The following is a 15,031-nucleotide window of genomic DNA, read 5'->3' on the forward strand; positions in this document are numbered from 1 at the left end:
GCACACCCTCTATCCCTTATTCGCCACACGATGCGCACAGTAGTAGTGGAACGTCATGCCTGTCGCTGGCACGACCGACAGTACGGCATTCCCGAGCCTTCGCTGGCACGCCGGGCACGTCCGCGAAGCAGTCACCAAGACGCGGCGCTGCTGCAGCTGCCGGACGCTGCGGTGCAGAGCAGCGTCGCGTGCTGTGGCGAGGCCTTTTACAATCAAAGCGGATGCACGCCGGGTCGATCCAGCGCGCAGCGCCTTGTACAAGTAGGGCGCGACGTGCTGCACAGGGACATGGGCGGGAAACAGCGGGAGTGCTTCGACCAAATCCATCTCGGCCGCGCGCCGAGTCAAGAGTGCAAGCAGTGCGTCGAGGGGCGCATGCTGCGCTTGGAAATGGAGCAAAGCTTGCCATAGATCGGGATCCGTGTGCTCGGCGCAGTACGACTCGGCCATAGCAACCTCGTGCATGTCCAAGTACAGGCGCAGCGCTTCGCGACGCCGCCCGAGGCGTCCCAAGAGCTGTGCACGTACATGTGCAAGCGCTGGAGGAGGAGGCAGTGCGTCCAAGAGTGGCTGTGCATCGTACTGTGACGAGCTGCGTACCAAGTCGAGGAGCTGTGCGTCGCGCCGCTGCGCAAGAAGCAAATGTGCGAGCCGGTTGTGCACGGCTGGGTCCTGATCGTCCAGTGCAAGGAGATGCTGTGCGTACGCAATGCCTACATCAGCACGGTACGCGGCCAGATGCTCGAGCACGTCGATCCGTGCAAGTGTGCCGACTTGACCCGCGTCTGCAGTGAAAATGTCGAGGCCTTGGGCGCTGTCCTGGTCCAGGACGTGGCGCGAATGCTCGAGAATCAAGTCGGCATGCTGCGCCCCAAGCGCTTGCAGGTAGCGTACGGTGGGCTGTACACCGTCTACAGCACTCCGGGCGCGCAGCAATGCAAGTGCTTCGCGGTGCATTTCTTTTCCGTGGTAGAGCGAGACAAGTGCGTCGTACATGCCATGGTCTTTGAGCAAAGTCTCTACTTGGGACACCACACACCAGTTCTCGACGCGCGCTAACGGGCCAACAAGCGCGGGCTTGGTATACAAAAACGTTTTGAAGAGCGCCGTGTCGACTGCTTGGGCAGTGGCGAGTCGGGTATCGTTTGTGGTGGCGGAAGCAGACGCGAATGCATCGTGTGCTGCATTCTTCGCGTCCATGCCCCCCTTGCTGCACGCTCCCTCTGCGCGCAACACTCTGCGTCGGTCCGTGAGAAAGCGCGCAAGTGCCTGCAGCGCTGCGGGCGGAGCATCTTGTGCCGTGCCCTGCGGCGCTTCCGGCACGCCGAAAAACGACGGCCAGGTCGACGGATGGCGCGTGTATTCCCCTGCGATATGCGCAGGAAACAAGGCAAGGACCTGGGCGGGACTTGCGTCATTCTCCATAAACAGATCCATCGCCTCTTCGTACGCGCCCTGCTGGAATCGCACGACGCCGAGCAGCGTCTGCAGCCGCGCCTTGCGCTGTGCAAGATCCGCAAGGCGCTTCGTATCGAGTGTATGCAGCAGCGCTAGCGCCTCTTCATACTCGCCGTTCTTCTCCAACTCCGCGAGCTGGTCAGACCACGGCATGACGCGGAGCGAGTCGAGCGTGTACGTCCGCGGCCTACTGCTTTCCACCATGTATACAGTCGGCCCCGGCGCGGCAGCAAGCATCAGCACATGTTCGAGCACGAGCGTCTGCACAAGCCGCAGCGTATCGCGCGTATACACACGTATTTCCGTGCCCATACTCGGAAGCAGTAAGAGGTACGGCGCAGCGTCGACTATGGTCAGCTTTCACAAACGCACCGATACACTTGGGCGGCGTGTCCCACACCAGCCGCGGCGACTTGCGAATCCGCCCGCTCGCATCGGTCAGCACAGCGCCGTGCTCCAGTCCCAACAGGATTGTGTCGGAGAGGGCAAGGAGCACGGGCTTGGGCGTGCGTGTGAGCCATGCGGCAAGCCCGGCACTCGACTCGACGCCTTCGTGCTCGGGAATGGCCATACTGTACAAAGGCCACGCATGCTCGTCGATCCAGTCGCCTGCCGCAAGCGCCGTTCGGCCCGTTTCCTCGCTGCGGTGCACGACATCGGCGGCCATGGAATGCGACGCGAGCGGGACGTCGAGCCGCAGATACTCGGTAGAACTGCACCCAATAAACACGCCGGCGCCTGCGAGGATAGCCAGCGCGTGCGGCGCGTGCGGCAAGGTTACCTCTTTCCGGTCCCAAAACACGCCGTCGACCCAGCGGTACACGGCCAAGTGCCGCGCACACGCGACGGCAAGCATCGATACCTGCACCCCATCTGCAGCCCCAGTCGCTTGCCGCACCACGCCTTGCTTCTCACGCACAATCTCGTCCATGCCACGCAGTCCAACCGCAACGTCGCTCCGGATCTTGCCACGCGACTCGTGCCACGTCGCGGCCGCAAAGCAGCGCGCGCCGCGGGTCTGAAAAAGACGCTGCGATTTCTCGTACGGCGCTTCTGTCAGCGCTACACACGAGGACGAGAGCAGCGCAAGGTAGGGCGTGCCGGGCACTCGCGTAATCTGGTCGATCGAACGGCGCACGGGCGTTGTAGACGAGGACGGCGCTAGGGGCTCCAGAGCGTAGCGGTGCAAGGCACCGCTCGAGGTGCCAATGTATACCTCCTCTTCGCTGCACCCCAGCGCCGACACGCCGTCTGCCAGCGGCACCGGCGCCGCCTGGGCCGCAAACACACGCTGCATGCTGGCAAGGAGCCGCGCTGGTGCGCTTTTTATACACGTGATGTATCTTGATGCTCCACGACCAGCTGCAGGCGGCGCTGGCCAAGCGCGATGCGCGAGGGACGCGACGTGTGCTGCTGGACGACGCGGCAAAGGCGCGTATGCAGCAGTGCATTGACTTTTCGTCGAATGACTATCTGTCGCTCGCGCGGTCCGAGCGCGGCATGGCGCGCTTGCGCGACTGCCTCCGCGCCTCGTGTGCTTTGGGCAGCGGCGGAAGCCGCTTGTTGGACGGCGACTCTTTGCAGTACACGGCGCTGGAAAGCCGGATTGCGTGGCACTTTTGCGCGCAGGAAGCACTGCTTTTCAATAGCGGATTCGACGCGAATGTGTCCATGTTTAGCGCGCTGCCGCAGCGAGGCGATACGATTGTCTACGACGCGCTCGTCCATGCGAGTGTGCACGACGGGATGCGGGCGTCGCGCGCGAAAGCATGCATTGCATTCCAGCACAACAACCCCGCGGATCTGGATCGCGTCCTTTCGTCGCTCGCCAGCGATGGAAATGTGTTTCTCGCGGTGGAGTCTGTCTACAGTATGGACGGCACTGTATGCGCACTCGCAGCACTCCTCGCCGTCGTGCACAAGCATATGCCGCAGGAGCGCCGCTGCGTGATTGTGGACGAGGCGCACGCTGTGGGTGTGTACGGCGCAAAGGGCGCGGGGCTTGTCGAGCGTCTCGGGCTGGTGAAGGCGGTCGATGTGCGCCTCGTCACCTTCGGCAAAGCACTGGGGTGTGCCGGTGCTGCTGTGCTCTGCACGCCGCTTCTCAAGTCCTACTTGCTCAACTACGCACGCCCGCTAATTTTCTCGACCGCGATGCCGCCCGTAGCGTTGTACACGATCCAAGTCGCGCTCGATATGCTCGACGAAGAGGGCGACGAGCGCGCCGCGCAGCTCCACGCCCTCACGCGGCAGCTGCGGTCTGCACTGGGCGCGCCGCACCACAGCACACTGTGTCCTGCGCCCATCCTGCCTGTGCACACGCCCACGGCCAAATCACTCGCGCGGACACTGCAAGGCATGGGCTTCCTTGTGCGTGCCGTGACATACCCAACCGTGCCAAAAGGTACAGACCGCGTGCGCATTTGTGTGCACACACACAACACGCCCGAGGAAATCAAACGCTTGGCGGAAGCATTGCGCGCGCACAGCCCGCATGCTGCACTTTAAATGCGCGTCTCTGTCGCCGGCCGCGCGAGGGTCTGTACATTGTACTTGCCAAGCTTTGTATAGCCTGTAGCGATCCCGATACCACATACGTTTTTCAGAATCTCGACAAGGATCACCAGCTCCGCATTCGCCAAATCCACACGGTGGTCCGGAGGGATGCAGGAGGCCACGAGCGGAATGAGCGTATCGCGCGAAAGAGCGGTATGCGATCGGATGCGCGGCTCGATCCTGTAAGTTTTCTTGTCGGCACCAAAGAAGCGCGGAAGCAGAGCGGAAGCAGCGCTACGAATACAATCGGTCTCAGCGCGGCACAAAACTTGGACAGGCGCGAGGCGCTGGATAAAGCTGGGGTCAGCAGGCAGGCGACGTACCGACTTCGAGCGACGCCCGTACGCGCCACTTCTTCCAGGAACGAGGTCACGAGCGCGCCGCTATCAAGGGGTGGTGCACACTGCAAAAAACACAGGCACTCTGTATCGGTATCAAGCGTGCGGGTGTGTGCAGAGTGGGGCGTGCGGAGACTCGCAAGCTCGCCATGGATTTGCGCCTCGATGTCGGTGGGCGCGGGTGCGGGTGCGGGTGCGGAGGGTGGAGCGCCGTTGCGCAGTGCATCCATATCGTCTAGCATTGTTGTGGGCCGTGCGTTGCCGTACTTGGCCAGAGCACGCTGGAGTCAGTGAGCGGCGTACGCACTTCTTCCATGACTTCCTGCAGCTCGTGTGCCGCTTTGCGCTCCTTACCGCGCGCACACGACATAAAGACGCCTGTTGCGCCAGGTACATGCAGTACGTCGGTGAGCTTGGCGCGGTATCGCTGGTAGCTGCGAGATGCGGTGCGCCGCCGCTTTGGTGGGCGTTCCTGCCTCGCGCTTTCTTTCGGCAGCATCGCGGCGTCGTTGTGGAGGCGACGCAAAAAAAAAGTTGGGAAATGGCTACTTTCCGCGCATTTAGCGATTGGACGCATGGACGATCCTGGCAGCGTGCGGAGCTTGCTCGCACAGCTGCGTGCACAACAAGACACTCCGCCTTCACCACCACCGCCCGAGTCTACACAGCGACGTACATGGGTGAGAGACGAGCGTACACAGCATGTATACAACCCATGGGAGCCGGCAATACCACGCCAAAAAGCACCCTCGCCGTCTCGCGATTTGCGTGCGATGCGGTTTGCCGAGGCACTGCCGATCGTAAAGGCCAAGGCGAGCGATTTGGCGTTTCGCACGTGCGCTGCCAAGCTGCGCGAAGAGCAGCATGCGCTTGAACGCACATTGGCGCACGAGCGCACAGAGCTGATCGGGGAGGACGGTGCGAGGCTACATGGACACGCGTATGTGTAGCACAAACTTACGAAACTTACAATAGCGGCGCAAAGACCCAGGCGCTTCACGCACAGTGGGCGTGGGATGCACTCAAGCGCTGGGATGCGATGCAGCGTACACAGCAGTGTGAGCTCGAGCGTGTACGTCCGTCTTTCGCTAACCGCAGCTCGGAGTCCCGCCTTTTTTTGCTACGACAGATCCCGACGCGCTTGCCATGCAGCGGCGCATGGCGCATATCCTAGAGCGTCTCATGGAAGACGCATGACACGGGTTCTGTTGCTAGCTGCGTTGCGTATAGCCCCTTCCTACATACCCTCTCTCCGAGCGCACCGTGCCGCTGCACTGATTCCTCCACAATCTACCTCGTAGGCCGGCTGTTTCCCAACACGCCACGCATCCCCGCTGTGCACATTGACGATCCACCTTTGGGTACGTACGCCCTCCCACTCATCCAGATGGACCTTTCGCGCCGAGTCTCTTTCCGAATTCCCCGTCTTGTTTTCTGCCTTGCGCCACGTGTCTCTCCCGCACGGCATTCCATTATCCAGGTGCGCGTGCGATGCTGTTGCGAGTAGTTGCTAAACCTGCGTTTTACCCTATTTTTGTCGTGTGCCTCTTGTTTCTGCTACTTCGCGCCTATACACAGATTCACAGACTTCTTCCATTATTGCGACTTACATCGACGATGTCCACGCCAGAGAACAGCTCCGAATGGTTCCGCCTTCCCACCGACGTCCGCCCTCGGCACTATGATCTTACGATCCTATCCGATCTCGAGGCACTTACCTTCCAGGGCGCCGTCGCGACCGAACTTGAAATATTTAACACCACGCGCCAGATCCAGTTTAATGCGGGCAAAGGTCTCACGCTCGGCAGCGTGCGCGTCTCGCTCGACGGGAAGCAAACGAGCGTAGCGCCTTACATCGATGCGGAGCACGAGCGCGTCACGGTGCAGTTGGACGAGCCGCTTCAGCAAGGCTCCCATGCCTCGATCCTTGTTCCCTTCCGCGGCGTGATCGACGATAGCATGATGGGCTACTACAAGTCGACCTGGGAGCACGAGGGCAAGAAAGGCCACTACGCGCTCACCCAGTTTGAGCCGACCTCTGCGCGCCGTGCGTTCCCATGTTTTGACGAGCCCGAGCTTAAAGCCAAGGTGACGCTGCACATGCTCCACCGCGACGGCTCGACTGCACTGGGCAACATGCCGGCGGACCAAACGTCGTCGATCGATGCAAACGGCATTGCCGCCGCCCTGCACACCGATCTTGGCGTGCCCGCACCCGATGCACCGGGCGCATGGCTGCGCACTGACTTTGGCACGACGCCCAAAATGTCGACCTACATTATCGCTTGGGCCAACGGCCACTTTTGCCACTTGGAGAGCGAGTACCACTCCTCCCTCACCAACAAGACCATTCCGCTGCGTGTCTACACTACCCCCGAGTACATTCACCAGGCACACTATGCACTCCAAGTCAAGAACCTTGTGCTTCCCGTCTACGAAAAGCTGTTTGACGTTGCGTACCCCTTGCCCAAACTCGATACCCTCGTCGCGTCCGACTTTGACGCAGGCGCGATGGAGAACTGGGGTTTGATTACCGGCCGCACCAGCGTGTACCTGTACGACGACAAGACGGGCCTGCAGGGAAAGAAGGTCACTGCGTCTGTGCAGAGCCACGAGGTCGCACACATGTGGTTCGGCAACATTGCCACGCTCGCATGGTGGGACAATTTGTGGCTAAACGAGGCGTTTGCGACACTCATGGGCGAAGTTATTAGCTTGGACCATGTCTACCCAGAGTGGAACAGCGCGAGCGAGTTTATCGTATCGCACCTGGGCCGTGCCCTCGAGCTGGACGGCAAACGCTCCTCGCACCCCATCGAAATTCCCCTCCAGGGCGAGAATGTGGAGGATGCAGTGAACCAAGTGTTTGATGCGATTTCCTACTCCAAAGGCGCCAGTGTTTTGCGCATGCTCTCGCGCCTCCTGGGCGAGGATGTCTTTTTGAAGGGCGTGAGCATTTACCTGAAAAAGCACTTGTATGCCAACACCGTGACCAAGGATCTTTGGGACGGTATCTCGGAGGCGTCCGGCAAGGACATCAATGCGCTCATGTCGAACTGGATCCTCAAGCAGGGTTTCCCTGTGCTCACCGTTTCTGTCGAGGGCGATGCGATCCGTGTGCGCCAGAACAGGTTCCTTGACACGGGCGATCCCACACCGGGAGAGGACGCTACGCTCTGGCAGGTCCCTCTTGCGCTCAAAACGGTCCAAAACGGCAAGCCACAGACCGACTTTGCACTGATGCTCGATGAGCGCGAAAAAGTAGTGCCGCTCCCAAGGGCTGCCGACGCCGTCTGGAAATTGAATGCAGAGACTATCGGCGTGTACCGCGTAGCATACGCACCCGAACATCTCCAGCGTCTCGGCAAGGCTGCTGCTGCACAAAACAGTCCTCTCTCGCTCGAGGACCGCGTAGGCTTGGTCAGCGATGCCTTCACGCTTGCACAGGCGGGGTATGCCAGGACCAGCGGCGGCCTCGCGCTGATGCAAGAGCTGCGTGGCGACAAGAGCTCACTGGTGAACCAAGCAGCAGCGCTCAACTTGCAGCAACTCGGCAGCGCCTGGTGGGAGCAGCCCGAAGGGGTGCGCGACGCAATCAATGCGTTCCGCATCGATGTGTTTGGCCCACTGGCGCGCGAACTCACCTTTGACTTTGGCAAAGACGACGCGCCAGAGTTGCGCGAGCTGCGCTCGACCGTGATTGGCGCGGCTGGTGCGGCGGGCGACCCCTGGACCCTTGCACAGGTCAAGGAGCGGTTTGCGCCGCTCCTCGATCACGATGACGACAGCCGTATTGATCCGGATATTTTGCGCACGGTGCTGAGCCTCGCGGTGCGGCACGGCGGCGCGAATGAGTACGACGTGGTGATGCGTGTGTACAATAAGCCGCCCACGCCGCGGCACAAACTTGCGGCCATGGTCGCGTTTGGATACACGCAGGACCGCGCATTGCTTCAGCGCACCATTGATTTCGTGTTTAGCGGGAAGGTCAAGTCGCAGGACTTTATGTACTTCTTCATGTCACTCGCAGCCAACCCCTCGAGCAGGCGCATGCTTTGGGAGACGGTCAAGGCGCGCTTTGACGAGCTCGCCGCGCGCTTCGAGGGCAACTTTTCCCTCTCGAACCTGATCAAGTCGTCGATTAGCAGCTTTAGCCAGGAGCAAGACGCCAAGGAAGTCGAGGCGTTCTTTGCGGCTCGGAACACGGCCAAGTTTAGCATGAGCCTTGCGCAGGGCCTCGACTCAATTCGTGCACAAGCGCGCTGGCTCGAGCGCGATGCACAAAACGTGGCGGCGTGGCTCAAGGCGCATGGGTACGAGCGGACAGAGTAGAAAGTAGGTAGCGCTAATTGTCCGTGCGGCACATGCATCTTTGCACGCAAGCGCTGCGACTGTGCGGGACGGAGCATGTTCTTTTTGCATTGCACCCGACCGCTACGTATGCACACCTCAAAACACGCGCACATGTTGTGCGCATCGCACGACGCTGCACCGCAAACGCACAACTTTTCTGCATTCTTTCTAGCCAGCTACTATGCATCCGACTCAGGGGCGGGCTTTGGTCAGTGTCAGGCGCACGTACCTTGAAAAAGTTGATGCGCCTCTCTTGCGACGATGCAAGCAGCGGACTCTCCGGATCGGGCTTCTCTGCCACGGGTTTGGGTTTCAGGCCGCGCTGGTTCAACAGTTCCGAGCCTGCGGCCTGGAACGTGCCAATGAGCGCACCGAGGCCAACGCAAGAGCCTGCCATGGTGGGAATTGAGCGGGCTGCACGTCAGTATTTCCTCTCCAACTTACTCGCAGCACCAATCACCAACCCAGATGCACATCCACCAGCGGCGCCGTTCCATGCATCGCTCTTATTGCGCGAGTTTGCCACTGACGCATCCACATAGCCAAATGCTCCTGTGATAAGTGCTACACGTCAGTCTCAGCGCTTCACCTACTAAACAGCGCAATCGTGCTGCCGGTCCGTGTGAAAATGCCCATCGCACCCCCTTTGTGCTTTTGCAAACTGTTTTGCACGGCGCTCATAAGCAGCCCCGACACAGCGCCAAATCCAGCAGCATTAAAAGCGGCACCCACGGGGGACCGTGGATGGTACACTGGTGCATCTGACGCCGACATGCTCGAACAAAAAGACTTGGAAGCGTGCGGATTTCCAACCTGTTTGCACATAATTCCCATGCGGCGTTGGGCGACCCGTGCGCGTTGCCACTTGAAGCATCCATGGACAACCAGATTGCACAGTTTACAAGCATTACAGACGCGTCGCCGGACGTGGCACGGTATGTTGAGTTGGCTACATACTGACTACCAGTACGCTTTTGGAAAGCGCCGAGGGCGACTTGGCCGCGGCACTCGCGCTGTTTTTCGACGGCGCGGAGGACGATGTGGCTCCTGTCGCTCCCACAGGGGCCCGCACACCCACTGGAGGTGTTGCGCCATCTCCCACGCCAACACAAAGTGCTAGTAAACGTGCGGCACGACCTGCACCGCGCGGCGGAGTCATGTCGTTTGGAGATCTCCGCACTGCGTCGGACAATGTGTCTGAGCCGGACGATCCGGCCAACCTGTTTGCAGGCGGCGGGCGCAGCGCACTGAACGTGGTGGACCCAGAATCGCGCCGTGACGGTGAGAACAACGTGGTCGACGATATCCTCGACAAGGCGAAGCGCACCTCGTTGGAGCGGACACAGCATTCTATGGACATGCCCAGCCAGTCGTCTGCCTTCTCCGGACGCGGTCAGTCGATTAGCGGCGAGACTGTTGGCGAAAATACTGTATCGAACGATCCCGAGGAGGAAAAGGCGAAGCGCCATTTGATCTTTTGGCAGGATGGATTTACTGTCGAAGGCGGCGAGCTTTATCGCTACGACGATCCTGCGAACCAGGAACTACTAGAGGCGATCAATACAGGGAACGCTCCATTGAGCGTGCTTAACGTGCGCTTTGGACAGCCTGTTGAACTGATCGTGGAGCGAAGGATAGACGAAAAGTACACTCCAGCGCCGCCCCCGCCAATGCAGCCGTTTGCTGGGCAGGGCAGTCGTCTCGGCGCGCCGGCAGTATCCGCGGCATCCGCAGCATCAGCAGCTCCCGCAGCACCGGCAGCGCTAGCCAATGCGCCACTTGTCGATCCCGTCCAACCGACTACGCAAGTCCAAGTGCGTCTGCCCGACGGCCAGCGCCTCGTCGCTAAACTGAACAAGCACCACACCGTGGCCGATCTTCGCAGCTACATTAATGCGTACGTTCTACTGCAATACTGACTCTAGGAATCGGCCTGAAATCGAAGCACAAGCGTACACCTTGCACGGCTCCTTTCCTCCGCGACCCATCTCCGACGAAGCACAGTCCCTCGACGCCGCGGGCGTGGCCAATGCAGTCGTGCTCCTTAAGTGGGCCTGAGCTGGGCACAGGCGTGCTTGTAGGTAGATACCCACGTGCGGCATGCAGGGACGCGCGGTGAGTGGCTGCGTACACATGCCAGCTCACTACTTGCAGCCAAACGTCGTGACCCAATCGTGGACCGAAAAATCCCGAGCTGCAGACGAGGGAACATAGCGGCCAATAGATGTTCCAAGCTGGGGAGCCGGGCGCAGAAAGCCGTGTTAAAAGCATTTGCCTCGAGAAAACTTCTCACCCACCCCCTTCTTCCAGAAAGTAGGTAGTTAACGGTGTGGCATACTAACGCTGCAGTTCACAATGGTTGATCAGAAAAAAGCGACGAAGACTGCTCAGGGTTTCCTCACCGACTTTATGATGGGCGGTGTGTCTGCCGCCATCTCCAAGACGGCTGCCGCCCCCATTGAGCGTATCAAGCTCCTCATCCAGAACCAGGATGAGATGATCAAGCAGGGTCGTCTTGCCAGCCCTTACAAGGGTATCGGTGACGCCTTTATGCGCACCTACAAGACTGAGGGTCTCGCCTCGTTCTGGCGTGGTAACGCGGCCAATGTGATCCGTTACTTCCCTACCCAGGCGCTCAACTTTGCGTTCAAGGACTACTTCAAGTCTATGTTCAAGATTTCCAAAGACGCTGCTTACGTCAAGAAGCTCGGTGCCAACCTTGCCTCTGGTGGTGCCGCCGGTGCCTCTTCGCTTGTTTTCGTGTACTCGCTCGACTATGCCCGTACCCGTCTCGCCAACGACGCCAAGTCTGCCGCCAAGGGTGGTGCGCGCCAGTTCAACGGTCTCATTGACGTCTACCGCAAGACGCTTGCCACGGACGGTATTGCCGGTCTTTACCGTGGTTTCATCCCGTCGGTCGTTGGTATCATTGCTTACCGTGGTCTCTACTTTGGTCTCTACGACTCGCTCAAGCCCGTTCTCCTCCCCGGTGAGCTCTCAAACAACTTCCTTGCCTCGTTCATTCTCGGTTGGTGCGTTACTACCGCTGCTGGTCTTGCTTCGTACCCGCTCGACACCATTCGTCGTCGTATGATGATGACTTCGGGTGGTAAGACGCACTACAAGAACATGTTTGACGCTGCCCGTGTCATTGTCGCAGGTGAGGGTATTAGCTCGCTCTTCAAGGGTGCGGGTGCCAACATTCTCCGTGGTATTGCCGCTGCCGGTACGATCTCTGGTTACGACAAGCTCCAACAGGTCATGTTTGGCAAGGTCTACAAGGGTGGCTCTGGTTAAATGCAGCTCTGCGCTGCATGTTAATTGTAGCACGCTTCTGTTCCTGGGAGCCTTGACATTTGTCTCCTTTTAGATATGGACCGTAGCTCCGTTAATATTGTGATTAGCGGTTTCTTACGCTCGCATCTCGCCCCATGGGCACTTTGCACAGGTTGTTGTACGTGGAAAGATGCGAATGCTGCTCGCAGTCAAACGGCAGGCTGTGCGCACGGCAGTGCACATATACGGTACATAAGCGTTGACATTTCTACAATCGAAACAAGCATCAAAAAAATGACGGCGTTATACCGCCATATTCTACACATCAGCAGCATCCACCACTCGAGGCACTGGCACGGTTCTGCAAATTGACTGCATTGGCGCGCGGGCTGACCGATGCGTTTGCCGGCCCCGGCGAGGGCTTCTGCTGGTCCAATGGAATCCGCTTTGCTGGAGATGAGCACGGCGCGCAACGTACCGATTTCCGTAAACGTCTCCAACACACCAGCGCCCGTCTTGGCACTTGTTTCGAAGAACAAAAGACCGGCATCCGCTGCATACTGCTCAGCTTCGGAGCGCGGCACTTCGCGCTCTACAGGGGTGTGCAACTCTTCGTCCGTAGCATCTGCAGCGTCGGTCTGCTCGGTGACAAGATCGACCTTGTTGCCAACCAGTGCGATCACAATCGTCGGACTTGCCTGGCGCTGCAGCTCCTTCACCCAGGCCTTGGCTTTATCAAACGACGCCTAAAGTCAGCACAACACAGTACCCTACCATTTTTGTCACGTCGAACACGACGGCACTCGCTTGTGCATTGCGATAGTACATGGGAGCGAGACTGTGAAATCGTTCCTGTCCCGCGGTATCCCAGATCTCAAACTTGATGAGACGATCCTCGAGCCGGCACCGTTGCTGCAATGAGCCATCTCAGGCACGTACCGTCAAGAACGCCGCCCCAATCGTCGGCTCGCGGTTTTCCTGGAAATCGTCCTGGACGAACCGATGCACCACCGACGTCTTGCCGACGGCAGCCTCGCCAAGCAGCACTAGCTTTGTCTGGATCAAACGCACCGCCGCCTCTGGCGAGGCTGCGTCCAGCTCGCGCCTCTCTGCAGTTGCACCAGCCATGACAAAGCAGGGAGAGTGCGTGCGCGGTTGGGCGTGGGCGTGGCAGTGCATATTTCCTCGTCTAATCGCCACGCGGCACCGCAGGTTGGCAGCGCGACGCGAGTTTGGCCACCATGTACAACGCCAACCCTGCAGCACAGCAGGGCGCCTATGCGCGTCAAGCTGGTGCACAGGCTCCTACAGCTACTGCAACACAAGCGCAGCAAGCACAGATGCAAGCGCAGCGGATCCGCTCGCGCAATTACTACGATATCCTTGTCGGCGAAGGCTTCCGCGGCCTCAAACGCGACCGCCCGACGGACCGCAGCTTGCCGCCTGCATTGAAGCGACAGGTAAAAGAGAGTGCGCTGTACACAGATCTGCAACGAATTGAGCGCAACCTTGATTGGACAATGGCGCGCAAGCGCGCCGAGCTGATGGATTCGATGGGAAAACCACCCAAAGTGAAGCGCACACTGCGCATCTTTTTAAGCAATACCTGCGCTAACCAGCCATTTCAAGTCGTGGCAAAAGCAGAGGAGGGTGATGATGCGCCGGCTGCGGATGCCGAGGACGACGAAGCGAGCACCGCGCAACTCGACGAGAAAAAGACCCAGGATGCAGACGAACAAGTGCCTTCCTGGACAATGCGTATCGAAGGGCGCCTGCTGGACCCCAGTTTCCGCTCGCGCGCTGGTGCGGCATTGTCCGCTCATGCGACTGCGAACCGCATCGGTGCACACAAGTTCAGCAACCTGATCAAGTCCATTGTTGTGGAATTTTCGCGGGACACCACCGAGCACGCCGATGCCGGCCAAGGGGATATCGTCGAGTGGCACCGCCCAGCCCCATCTGTAGCACCCCAGCCACCCATCCCGGGTTCTGGCGGGAGCACGGCAACAGAGAATCCGCTCATTCACAGCGCGGAGCCCGCGTTGGATGGCTTTGAGATCAAGCGCATGGGTAGCGTCCCAGTCAAGGCCAAGATAGTCATCTATCCACTGTACACCCCGGAGCGGTACTCGGTCGCGGAGCCGCTTGCACAGCTGCTGGATGTGCGCGAAGAGACGCGTGCTGGGGTGCTGAATGCATTGTGGGGCTATATCAAGAGCAAGCGGCTCCTGGACGAGCACGATCATCGCGTGGTGCGTTTGGATAAGCCGCTGCAAGCGCTGTTTTGCACGCCGACGATCAACTTCCACCACATACCCGAGGTCCTGCACCGCTTCTTGCATCCACCGCAGCCGATTGTATTGGAGTACTATGTACGCACGGACAAGGCCGAGAACAAGCATCCCACCGCGTTTGATATCGAGCTCGAGATGGACGACTGGGCGGTGCGGACAAAGCAGCACAATGTGCTTGCGCGCTTCGACGCGAATAGCACCCTGAACAATGAGATTGCGCAGCTGGACGAGCAGATTGCGCAAGCGGCGCTCACCATTCGGAACCGCGCAGCCGCTCGCCAGTTCTTCACCGCATTTGCCAAAAATCCACAGCAGCACTTGCATACTTGGATCGCCAGCCAGGCGCGCGACTTGGATACCCTGCTTGGCACTTCGCACATTGGACGCGGTGCTGACGGGACTGCGGGCTGTGTTGGCGACTTTAGCGAGGAGGAAATGCGTCGCTCTTCGACGTTCCATGGGCCGTGGGTGGGCGAAGCAGTGATTGTCGCAGAGTCGCAGCGTCTTGCAGAACGTATGCAGGAGCTGCAAGCGGGCAAGGCGCGGAGTGCACACGCATCCTAAGTAGACTATTACAGGTAGCTAAGCAGTTCTGACAAGTGGCTTGACGCGGCAGAAAGCCTGTGAAAAGGGACAGTAGGTTTGGGTAAAGCCATATATTGCTCTAAAAGAGCCTTTTATCCACCGCAATCACTCACTCCAGGAGGATCGCTGCAGAGATAATCAAGTATGAACACAGGTACCACAGCATGCATA

At 59.4% G+C, this 15,031-nt stretch overlaps 8 protein-coding genes across 8 annotated transcripts; 6 read left to right on the forward strand and 2 right to left on the reverse strand.

Moving 5' to 3' along the window:
• Positions 1 to 9: 9 nt before the first annotated feature.
• VAM6 (Vacuolar morphogenesis protein 6) lies at positions 10 to 2,755 on the reverse strand (the record flags this gene model as incomplete). The annotated part of the gene is made up of 2 exons (XM_056208416.1): positions 10 to 1,805; positions 1,831 to 2,755. The coding sequence occupies 2 exons, from the start codon at positions 2,753 to 2,755 to the stop codon at positions 10 to 12; spliced, it is 2,721 nt and encodes a 906-aa protein (XP_056064391.1).
• Positions 2,756 to 2,895: 140 nt separating this feature from the next.
• Positions 2,896 to 3,966, forward strand: MVES1_003603 (8-amino-7-oxononanoate synthase; the record flags this gene model as incomplete). The annotated part of the gene is made up of 1 exon (XM_056208417.1): positions 2,896 to 3,966. One exon carries the CDS (start codon positions 2,896 to 2,898, stop codon positions 3,964 to 3,966), a length of 1,071 nt encoding a protein of 356 aa, XP_056064392.1.
• A 961-nt stretch (positions 3,967 to 4,927) lies between these two features.
• MVES1_003604 (uncharacterized protein) lies at positions 4,928 to 5,549 on the forward strand (the record flags this gene model as incomplete). Its single annotated transcript, XM_056208418.1, has 3 exons — positions 4,928 to 5,292; positions 5,328 to 5,398; positions 5,482 to 5,549. 3 exons carry the CDS (start codon positions 4,928 to 4,930, stop codon positions 5,547 to 5,549), a joined length of 504 nt encoding a protein of 167 aa, XP_056064393.1.
• A 420-nt stretch (positions 5,550 to 5,969) lies between these two features.
• APE2 (Aminopeptidase 2 mitochondrial) lies at positions 5,970 to 8,684 on the forward strand (the record flags this gene model as incomplete). Its single annotated transcript, XM_056208419.1, has 1 exon — positions 5,970 to 8,684. One exon carries the CDS (start codon positions 5,970 to 5,972, stop codon positions 8,682 to 8,684), a length of 2,715 nt encoding a protein of 904 aa, XP_056064394.1.
• Positions 8,685 to 9,581: 897 nt separating this feature from the next.
• Positions 9,582 to 10,763, forward strand: SHP1 (protein phosphatase regulator; the record flags this gene model as incomplete). The annotated part of the gene is made up of 3 exons (XM_056208420.1): positions 9,582 to 9,640; positions 9,673 to 10,602; positions 10,631 to 10,763. 3 exons carry the CDS (start codon positions 9,582 to 9,584, stop codon positions 10,761 to 10,763), a joined length of 1,122 nt encoding a protein of 373 aa, XP_056064395.1.
• A 297-nt stretch (positions 10,764 to 11,060) lies between these two features.
• MVES1_003607 (uncharacterized protein) lies at positions 11,061 to 12,002 on the forward strand (the record flags this gene model as incomplete). The annotated part of the gene is made up of 1 exon (XM_056208421.1): positions 11,061 to 12,002. One exon carries the CDS (start codon positions 11,061 to 11,063, stop codon positions 12,000 to 12,002), a length of 942 nt encoding a protein of 313 aa, XP_056064396.1.
• A 304-nt stretch (positions 12,003 to 12,306) lies between these two features.
• On the reverse strand, positions 12,307 to 13,109 carry VPS21 (Vacuolar protein sorting-associated protein 21; the record flags this gene model as incomplete). Its single annotated transcript, XM_056208422.1, has 4 exons — positions 12,307 to 12,431; positions 12,460 to 12,727; positions 12,756 to 12,893; positions 12,921 to 13,109. 4 exons carry the CDS (start codon positions 13,107 to 13,109, stop codon positions 12,307 to 12,309), a joined length of 720 nt encoding a protein of 239 aa, XP_056064397.1.
• A 113-nt stretch (positions 13,110 to 13,222) lies between these two features.
• ssr3 (non-specific serine/threonine protein kinase) lies at positions 13,223 to 14,839 on the forward strand (the record flags this gene model as incomplete). Its single annotated transcript, XM_056208423.1, has 1 exon — positions 13,223 to 14,839. The coding sequence occupies one exon, from the start codon at positions 13,223 to 13,225 to the stop codon at positions 14,837 to 14,839; it is 1,617 nt and encodes a 538-aa protein (XP_056064398.1).
• Positions 14,840 to 15,031: the final 192 nt, after the last annotated feature.

Source organism: Malassezia vespertilionis, chromosome 8 (assembly GCF_029542925.1).
Source record: "Malassezia vespertilionis chromosome 8, complete sequence".
NCBI lineage: Eukaryota > Fungi > Basidiomycota > Malasseziomycetes > Malasseziales > Malasseziaceae > Malassezia > Malassezia vespertilionis.